Raw genomic sequence first — 10539 nt, 5'->3', positions numbered from 1 at the left:
CCAACAAATTACAACTTTTTTCTCACTTTCTAACGTCTACCTTTTGTTTTTTTCCAATATTTTGGTTTTTGTCTCATTTCTTACCTCAAAAACTTATGCAGGAGGAACTTATCTGTCTTACAAATGTACCTCACAATCCCTACATTCATGTATGTATTGTTTTGTTGCCAAAAAGTTGGATCTTGTCCACTCTATATATGATAAATAAACAGTACAAAAACAGTAAATGTAAAAAATTTATTTCTTTTTTTCCTCAGATTATTTCATCCTTTAGTTACATTTAACATACCAAAAGGCTAATTATAATAGCCAAAATTTGATTTTACCACTATAGGACTAAACCAAATCAGTAGTAAATATACAACATTGGACATTTTTTATTATTTTTCTTAAATAAAACATTTGACATATCTATTTTGAAGAACTGAAATACTCCTGGGAACCCTTGGGGTCTGGTTTTATAGTTTTTCCTCCTTTTTGCCAATTGGCTGGGCACACTAAAACAGAAAAACAAAAATTGTTACCTAAATAAATAGAAACCTTTGAAAATTTGATAAGACTACACATGATAAGATCGTTTATTACACTCTATGAACTAGGTATAACAGCTGAGTATTTGAAGGAAAAAAACTATATTTGATGGCCATCCTGCGTACAGTTCTGATTTGACACTGTATGATTAAAAACAAACTATGTACAAACTATGAGGTAAACATTTTAAGATGCCTAGGTGACTGGTTTGTTTGGATGCAAAAATATATTGATCTTAAAGTTGAATACTTACTTACTTACTTGAATAAAAATATGTTTTCCTTCTATTAATTACTGTGCAAAAGTTTAAGTGTATGTCTTATACAAAAATGTGATAGGCTGTTAAACATATAATAGAATGTTTACCATCAGTATCAAAAGTTTGTTTTATCTAGAATAAATGTGAATTTTTCATATTTTTTGTGCTTTAAATGTGTCTAAATGCTGTCTGCTAAATAGGTATTGACATAATCCAGTTATAACCCTTCTGGCCAATATTTCTAGTCCTTATCGTGCAGTAAAAATGTTATAATGTGTAATCTATATCATTAAAATGACTTGTACTAGATGTCAATGTCATTTAAACTGACAGTGTCAAATGTTCATTAACAGTCAAAACTGACAGTGACAAGCTCATAGCAAAGTAGATCTGGTAACTTAATTAATAAAAGTCTATACACAAGTGGAACATGTTTGAGAGAAATAATAACCTGAAAGTAATTTTTTTTTGTCTTTAAGGCAAACAAACTATTTTCAGACAAATCAAGAAAACAGAAACATAAAGATTTACCTTCTCCATGTTCATCAGTAAATTTAATAGCTTCAATAATCCTCAATGCTTCATTAACATTCCTGCCAATGGGCAAATCATTTACAGTTATGTGCCTCAGGATACCTTTGGTATCTATAATGAACATCCCTCTAAGAGCAATACCTTCCTTTTCTAATAAAACACCATAATTTTTAGCAATATCCTTGTTAATATCAGATAATAAAGGATATCTAATGCTGCCTAAACCACCAGACTAAAAAACAAAGTTTACTTCAAAAACAGTAAATATTTGATTTTAATTTGCTTTTCATATCACTAATAATACTTGACATTTCTCTATAACTAGCATCAAAATATATTTAGTCATGAATGACAGTAAAAATCTTACACTTCTCTTGGTATTTATCCATGCCAAATGTGAAAAATGAGAGTCAATTGAACATCCTATTACTTCTGCACCTAATGCTTTGAAATCTTCAAGTTTATCTTCTAAAGCAACTAGTTCGGTAGGGCAAACAAATGTGCTAAAAATAGAGGCAGTTATTTATGAAAGTGTGGGAATTAATTTAATTATATATCGAAATTTGATCAATATTATTTCACTCTATATAGATATCGTAACATTCATTAAAACACAGCAACTTAGATGGCCTGGACACATAATATGAATGCCAGACAATACAATTGCTGAGAAACTAACCACAGGAACACCTATAGAAAGAAGCAGTAGAGCAAGAAGAGTAGAGTGATTAGACTGGGTTGAGACCAACTTAGGGATACAAAAAATCAGAAGATAGCAATATGTTGCCAGAAAGGGAACAGAATACTAACCAAACTTAGGCAGGCCAGGATCCACAGACAATTGTCGAGCCAAAGATGATGACGATGGTCAAAATAGTACCACTTTGATCAATTATTGGAGCTGGTATTGGTATTAATTTATCAGAGACAGTTCAGTGAGAATAAGGTCTGGAATGACCAGGCCAATTTAATCTCCTAGTGCCTATAATTATAGTCTCTCATTTTTTTGTAAGAAAGTACCAATCATTACGCTCATTTATGGTTAGCATTAACAACTATGACATGATTGAACAAGAAACTAAAATTTCTATAACATAAGAGAACAAAATTTGTTTTCCACTCATTAGAGTGATACCATCTAGTATGATAGCTTAAAATAATAACAGATGGCTAACAAAGTCTACTCAATTTGTTTAGCATTGATACTATGGGAAAACTTAGAAGTTAATAGTACTATAAATGCAGAATAGACAACAAAAATTTGGGAATTACATGATATTTGGGATATAGGTTGGTGAATAATTACAACTAACTTATTTTTGTATAGTTAAAAATCTGAGAACAATAAATTGTAAATTATACTCACAAATCTAAAGGATAGAAGAATAGAACAACAAATCTTTCCTTAAAGTCAGCTAATTTAATTTCTTTGAAGTCACCATTCACAACTGCTATTCCACAAAAATTTGGAGCTGGTTCTTGTACTTTTGGAATAAATAACGCTGATGCTATAAAATTAAATCTCTTTACATAGTATAAATTAATTTCTGCACATACTTACTGACACCAAAATTTCTGTGAGTAATTTGTTTCAGTGGAACTGTTCTGAGAATTTGTGGAACCTAAAATTATACAATATCAAATCAGTAAAGTACCAAATATAAGACAACTCTTTGAATATGAATGACTGAGGTTCTATTCTGATTTAAGGATAAATTACAGTAGTATAATTTTAACGACAAAAAATGTACATTAATAAATTGTAAGTTTACATCATGTAAAAAAAATAAGTAGTTCATAAACAATGGTGAAAGGTCACAATAAAAAAAGGCACGTATAGTTCAAAGGTCTTTAGTGAATATGATTTTCGTAAAGTACATTCTATCTATATTCGATATTATTTCAAAACTGAAATTTAAATAGCATAATTATTTTTTTCTATATTTTTGATTCACTTAACTTTGCATAACATAACCTAAATTAAAAGTTTCTTACCCTGGTAACCAGATTTTTAAACAATCCAGCCATGATATTGATGAAATTATAAAATAATATGAAAATTTGCTGCTGTTATATCAGACTGATAGAGATTTTAAATGATTAATGATAATTTTGAAACACTGTTCCAAAATCAAAATCCAAAATGACAATTCAAGAATCAACTATCAAATCTGACAGCTCGATAATGGTCGTTGATTTAACGTACAGTTATGTAACATTCAGAATATGCAATACCGCCACAATCTAGGCAACCAACATAATGTGTGAATATATTAACATATTTAACGAAAACTACAAAAATGAAACTACTTAAACGAGATAATGAATAGACGACATCGTTCTCAAACTATTTTCTTAATATATACTGTATTTATATAATATCTACGGTATTTAATGAGAATGAACCACAATTTTAATTAAAGATGCATTATCTTTGACGATTCTAGGTATGTGCCTATCCATGTGTGTATGTGTATGTTGTCTTTGTGCATGTGTATAAATAAGTCTGTTTGTGTGTGTTATGTTCAATCAACAAATCTACATTTAATAACAGCTTCAACCACTGTATTATTGTTCTATTTACCAATATGAGGTCTGTCATGAGACTGAATAGCTTATGCGTGTAAAGTCATGTTGTTACACATTTTTTTCGAAATGGTTGTAATACAAACACTTATTGCACCTTTTATCGAATGCCGAACATCTTCGGAACTCATGAGTGTGACCACGTTTTCAGCACTGACTATTTTTCCTTGAGTTTTCTTCTGCTTTTTTCCGGTATTCCGGTAAGTTGTTATTCAAAGCTTCTCCCTTGACTTTACTTCTTTAAACTTTCTCTAAACTTCGTTTAAAATTTCATATGCTCTACACGTATTTATTGCCTTTTGTAAGGTTAACTCATGATTCTGTAATATTTTTTGCAGTCGAACAGTATTGTAGAACACAAATCTTTCGTACACCTAATCACCTAATCATATGATTTTCTCTGCGCATCCGAGAACTTTAACTTGACTTGCTCGCACATCTCCAGAGTTGGATTCCATACGTCCAGATAGGTTTTATGATAGCTTTATAGACAAGAATTTTATTTTCTAGGATCAGTTTCGATCTCCTACCGACTAGACAGTTTAGATCTTTCATTCTTAGGTCAATTTGTTTGTTCAAGAATATGTTCTTTCCAATTGAGTTTGAAGTCAAGATGTATTCCTAGGTATTTGGTGATAGAGGATTGAAGAAGTTGGATATTGTTAAGTGAAACTGGGGGACACTAGTCTCTTCTCAAAGTAAAAGTCACTTGGACTGATTTTGTTTCATTCATTTTAATTTTCCACTTGTTTGACCACGTCTCGATTTCATTCAGTTGTATCTGTAGAATGTTAGATGCTTTAGTTGGATTTTCGTCAACTGCAAGGATGACAGCATTATCTTCAAACGTACTAGTGATGGTTTCATTATTGGAGGCTAGATCAGCTGTGAATAGCACATATAATATCGGTCCAAGAACGTTGCCCTGTGGGACACCAGGTTTTATAGGAAAATTATTGGAATTACTTTCATTCACTCTTGTTCGGAGTTCTCTCCCCCTTAGATAGGATTTTAACAGTTTCAGGTAGGTGATGGGAAGATATTTCTTGCTTTTGAAAATCTGGCCTGTATTCCAAACCTTGTCAAAGGCTTGATTAACGTCTAGAAAGGCAGCTGTGCAGTAAGTACTGTTTGCTTTTCATTGTAGAATTTATGGAGTGTACTATTCTGTGAACGTGCTGTATCGTCGAGTGTTCTTTTCGAAAGACAAATTGGTGGTTTGGTATCCATTGCTCCTTATTGGGGTCTGAGTTAATTTTTTGTAACAATAACCTTTCAAAGTATTTTGGATGCAATTGGTAGTAGACTTATTAGCCTATACGATGAAACCTTATTTGGATTTTACCTGCTTTTGAAAAAAGTATTATTTCAGCGGTTTTAAAGAGCTTTGGCCAGTAATTTGACCGTAGAATGGCATTGAAAATGGAAATAAACAGTATGATTCCTTTATCTGGTAGTTTCTTTATCATCATGGGTGTTATTTTGTTTAGTTCAGGAGATTTTCTAATATTTAAACATTTAATTTCTTTTTCAACTTCGGTTTGGGTAATGGTCTGATTACTGGTATATTCGCTGGAATTTTATTTATGTCTCTTTCAATGCATGGAGCTTCGTTGTTCGGAGTAAATACTTCAACTAGGTGTTTGGCAAATAGCACTGTTTATTCGTCATCATTTCTGGCTCACTGTAGTGTTGGTCCCTGTTGGTTTCTAATTGGAGGTACTAACATTTTTGTTTTTTTGGAGTTTTTGATCGGTTTCCATATTAAGTTGTCTTGCCGGTTGAGATTTGTTTATTTGTTTAGTTTGTAAATGACAGTTCTTCTTAGAGTTCTCTCTACTTACTCTTTAAGTATGGATTTTAGTTGACTGCTTAGTCTGTTTAATGTAGTCTTGTCTGCTGGGGCATGGGTTCGGTGCCTTTCCTTTTTTAAGCTACCAACGTTTTCTATTTTAGCTGGGATGTATTGGGCTTTGCTATATGTATTGTTCGTAGGTGTGGCATTTTGTACGGCCTCTATGAAAGTGTTGTTTAAGGCTGTAAGTGATTCATCTATCTCCATTCTTTGTTGTTTTGAGGCTTACTTATGGACTGATATCTTCTTCTAATTTGCTACGGTATTTGTCCCAGTTAGTTCTCCCAGTGTGAAACTTTGGTGTGGCCATTTTACAGACTATGAAGCTGATAATGGTTGCTACAATTGGGGAGTGGTCGAATGAAAGGTCATAGCTCGGCATGACTTTTATGTAAGCAGGAGATGTGTCCTGAGTGATAAATATATTCAGCAGATTCAGTTCAACAAAGGGTGGTAGTCCCATAGTCTGGATATCACGGCCTGTACAACCAGTTGTAAAAAGAGAATTTATATTTTTATTGTTAGACTTGAACACGTCTGTCAAATATAGTAGTCCAAAAAAGCTAATATTTCGGTTTATCAACGTGGCTTATAAATTGACAGTTAAAAGCATTAGTTGTTTGTAAACCTGTAATCTTTTTATGTGTCTTCTTAATAATCTGGCCAATAATTTTATCATCGCGTAACAATTTACGGCTTCAGCAGGTTTGTCGGCTTATGTATTCGTGCTGGCCCAGAAAGCCCTGGTAGATGTAATACTATATCTGATGCATGGGTATAGCTTGAGGCAGGAGCTGTTTTCGACCATTTTTCCTATTTCTTCCATAATATTAATTCCTCTTTATTATGAACATTTTGGTCCTCACTACTTAAATCACTGTCCAGTATTTGATCATTTTTCACAGTATCACCTTGGTCATTATCACTAAGTTCAGAATAACTGTCAGTATCATGCGGAGTAATACTTGTTTTGGCGTCAGAAATATCATCATCACTGTCAAAAAAGTGTTCAGCAATCTCCTCTAACTGCTGCTGGGTTAGAGGTTTCTTTTTATCTTTTAAATTGGACATCTTTATAAACTAGGCACCGAACAAATAACACTTAAGGTATAACCGGGTCAAGGCGAAGTTGGCGCTTCCTTCCGTCTGCCTGAGAATTAAATAAACAGTTTGAGTGGGGTCAAAATTGACGCTCCCCCATACCAATTAAAATTTAATGGACAAACTAGCTTCGCAGAATAAACGAACACTTTTTTGAACACAGTCAAAGAAATGTCAAAGAAATGAATCGAATGAACATTGGAATACATTGTATCCAGTTTTATATACAGGAAAATTTCCACAAGACAGTAAAGAACACATAGTTGTTATAAAAAACATAGTTATTATACCATAAAACATAAATCTATTTTAACCTTTCGATTTCCACTTCGGAAATCATTATTGTTTTGTATTTTGAGAACTATTTCCGAATATCTTAACGTCGAAATAAATTACTGAATTTATGACAAATCTAGAATATTTTAGCTATTATTTCACATTACTAAATGTGTTAAAAACAAACACCGAACAATGTATTTTATTGCCGCCTCAAGAAACGTTAAAATCTGTCTGTTTAAGAAGATTATTAATTTTAATTACAATTCAAATGCAGAATAGATACATTCTCGCTCATATACGTATAAATTCACACCCTAAGCACAAGAATAAGAAACAGGTATGAAAACGAAAGAATAAGAGGGTGGAAAAGTTATTAACGTTAAAACGACCGTTGAAAAGTGAACCGCCGAACAAAATGGCGATGGAGTTTATTCTGCGGTCTCTGGGGGAACATTCCAGTCGCGAAATAGAAATGCATTTTCCTTATATAGCGTTTTTTATTATACGTCTATCGCTGGATGCGAAAATACCAACCAACAATCTCGGATATTGTTGGCGTGGGCTTTTTGTTGCCTTTTCTCATATATATTGCTTGAGTGAACTGTCATGTGGAAGCGTATCACGTTATAAATTTAAATTTAATGGGATTTTCGTAGGGAGACAAATACCATTTGGTAGAATATTCTAGAATTTGCAATTACGCTATCTTAACAGATAAATGTAGCTTTTTTAAAATATATTTTAGGAATTAACCAAAAAATGTCCCTTATTCTTCTTCAGCTGTAACTCCCTTTTAGGGAGACGTAATATATTGTACCGGACGAAAGGCCCAAGTAGACTATTTTGTAAATGACAGAGATAGCAAAATGTTGGCTTTTTGGATATATTCACAATAATACGACGAATTGAGTTTTGTGAACTCATGACTAAAAGAATTCGCGTTGAAGCTAGAATGTTAAAAAATATTTGGTTCACTGATGAATGTACTTTTATGCTGAATGGTAATGTAAATAAACAAAATTGTCGGTACTGGAGTGATGCAAACCAGCATCGATTCAGAGAAGGTAGCACTCAATATCCTGAAAAACTGAATGTTTGGGCAGGAATATTAGGCGATGCTATAAATGGCCTCTTGTTCGTTTTAGCGACATTTATCTCGATAAAACACCATCGAACCTTTGATTCTGCATAAATTAGAGAACCAAAGGGACGAACAAGGTAACCTAGCTATAGACGAAGATTTACTGCCCTTCCAACAAGATGGAGCACCTCCTCACTATGCAGCTCCAGTTAGACACTGGTTGGAACAAATGGATTGGAACGAGAGGTCCTATCGAGTGACCACCGAGGTCGCTAGACTTATCGCCACCTGACTTTTTTCTATGGGGTTACCTCAAACTTAAGCTGTGTCACTTGGGGAATTGCGAGAAAGAATTACGCAAACATGTCGCGCTATTACTAGAACAACATTTGCCAAAGTTCGTGCAGAATTTGAAAATAGGCTGTATTATTGTTTACAAAACAACGGAACCCACTTTGATCATTTACTTAATTGTCATTTTTAACAAATTTGTAGTTCAACAAAAACCTCATTAAATTTTCCATTTAAACCAAAGTTTCCCAATTATTGCTTTACCTTGTATAAATATTATTTATACCATTGTATAGCATTTTTATAGTCTTTTCAATTTGGTATCACAAGTAGGGGTTTGCAATTTAAACTTTGTTTGTTGTGGTAGGTGGGGCCTAGGTGGTTGATGGGGGTGAGTTCTCTTTCATGTCATTTTAGTTCTGCTTTACTATCCTAGAAACGGTTTCAAGTATTTTTCGATATCAGCTTTTGTTCGTGAGATATAGCCCATTGTAAGTTTTAAAATTGACACACTGTATAACGGGTTGAGTTCAATCACACTGAAGTTAGATATTCACAATATAATATTAAAATTAAAATAGGTAATAGTAATAGATAATATTAACAGGCAATATTAAAAAGAAGGCACAACAACGCATCTCCTTGTCTCAGTCCTCTATTTGTACTAAATTCTTCAGAGTAGCTATTTTGAATTTTTACTTTACATGTAACTTTTGTCATGCACCCATATGCAGACAAATAAGAGAATGAGGTAGAAGAATTTTATGCAGAAATAACGGACATGACAAAACACCCCAAGAAACACTACATCTACATTATATTGGCTAAGAAAAAGTAGCAATTCTAATAATAGCAACGTCTGATACAATTTTGATAAGAAGAAGAATATATGGTATCAAACACCTGGTTTAAACTACCTCCCAGTATCTATACATAGAAATCACCTCAAGACAATAATCGAACGATTGTAAGGAATCAAATTGATTTTAAATAGGTAAAAGAAATAAAATAAGACTTACAATCAATTTAATTTTACTACCAAAACGAACGGTTTCACTTTCTACACTTTGCAAAGCATCTTCAGGTCAAACGGTACAAAGTAAATTAAATGCTGAAATTATAAAGAGCCCATATTAGAGTGCTGTCTTATAAAGATAAGGATAAAAATAAAAAATTACAGTTATGATACCAATATTGTATATCTATATTTATTATTATGAATAAAATTGATTAAGCAGACAAAGTAAAAACCCACAAATTGGTAAGAGATAATCTATTGAATTGTAATAAATTAGTAAAAAAAAACACTTGGTGTGTTGTTTGCAAAGTGTAGAAAGCGAAACCGATCGTTTTGGTAGTAAAATTAAATTGCTTGTGAGTAAGTCTTATTTTATTTCTTTTACCTATTTGAAATGGACTCAGACAAGCAACACATTCATGATTTCAAATTGATTTTGTTTTGGTTAATCATAGATTAAAATCAAGTATCCAGAATGCAAAACCTACCCAGGTATGGACGTAAGATCAGATCATAATCCAGTCGTTATCAATCTCAGACAAAAACCAAAAACACTTTAAGCTAATAAAGAAAGAGTAGCAACAAACTTATGGCAAAATATATGGCAAACCATAAAAAATTGGAGTTGGAGTACAAGGAGAAGAACTTCTTCTTCTTTATAAGCAATTCTGCTTGTTCATTAGCGGATTAATTCCTCTATGGAAGGCTGTCACTTTATCTTTTTCGCGGTCGTCCGATACTTCTTCTGCCGATTGGTGACTTATCTCTTGCTATTTTGACGATACGGGTCTCCTCCATTCTGCTTATGTGGTTATTCCATTCTTTTTTTTCTATTTTGTGTCTATTCATTTATACACTGTACGATACATTTTGTTCCAATGTCTTCACTTCTCTTTCGATCTCTCAGAGTATTTCCTGTAATTCTTCTCAGTACTCTCATCTCTGCCGTTTCCAGTAGCCTTTGCGTTGTGACTGTCTCGGGTCTTGTTTCTGAGGCTTATGCC

General features: G+C 32.9%; 1 protein-coding gene across 1 annotated transcript; it reads right to left on the bottom strand.

Annotated features, from left to right (window-relative positions):
- Positions 1-223: 223 nt before the first annotated feature.
- LOC140435218 (peroxiredoxin-2-like) lies at positions 224-3506 on the bottom strand. The gene is made up of 6 exons (XM_072524014.1): positions 3320-3506; positions 2886-2946; positions 2691-2832; positions 1692-1827; positions 1322-1556; positions 224-497 (listed from the first exon to the last, which is right to left on the bottom strand). Exons 1-6 carry the CDS (start codon positions 3350-3352, stop codon positions 412-414), a joined length of 693 nt encoding a protein of 230 aa, XP_072380115.1. The 5' UTR covers positions 3353-3506; the 3' UTR covers positions 224-411.
- Between the last annotated feature and the right edge of the window lie 7033 nt (positions 3507-10539).

The sequence above is a fragment of the Diabrotica undecimpunctata genome, chromosome 2 (assembly GCF_040954645.1).
Source record: "Diabrotica undecimpunctata isolate CICGRU chromosome 2, icDiaUnde3, whole genome shotgun sequence".
Classification (NCBI taxonomy): domain Eukaryota; kingdom Metazoa; phylum Arthropoda; class Insecta; order Coleoptera; family Chrysomelidae; genus Diabrotica; species Diabrotica undecimpunctata.
Note: the sequence above shows the minus strand (reverse complement) of the source record. Positions and strands in the feature narration are given on the sequence as shown.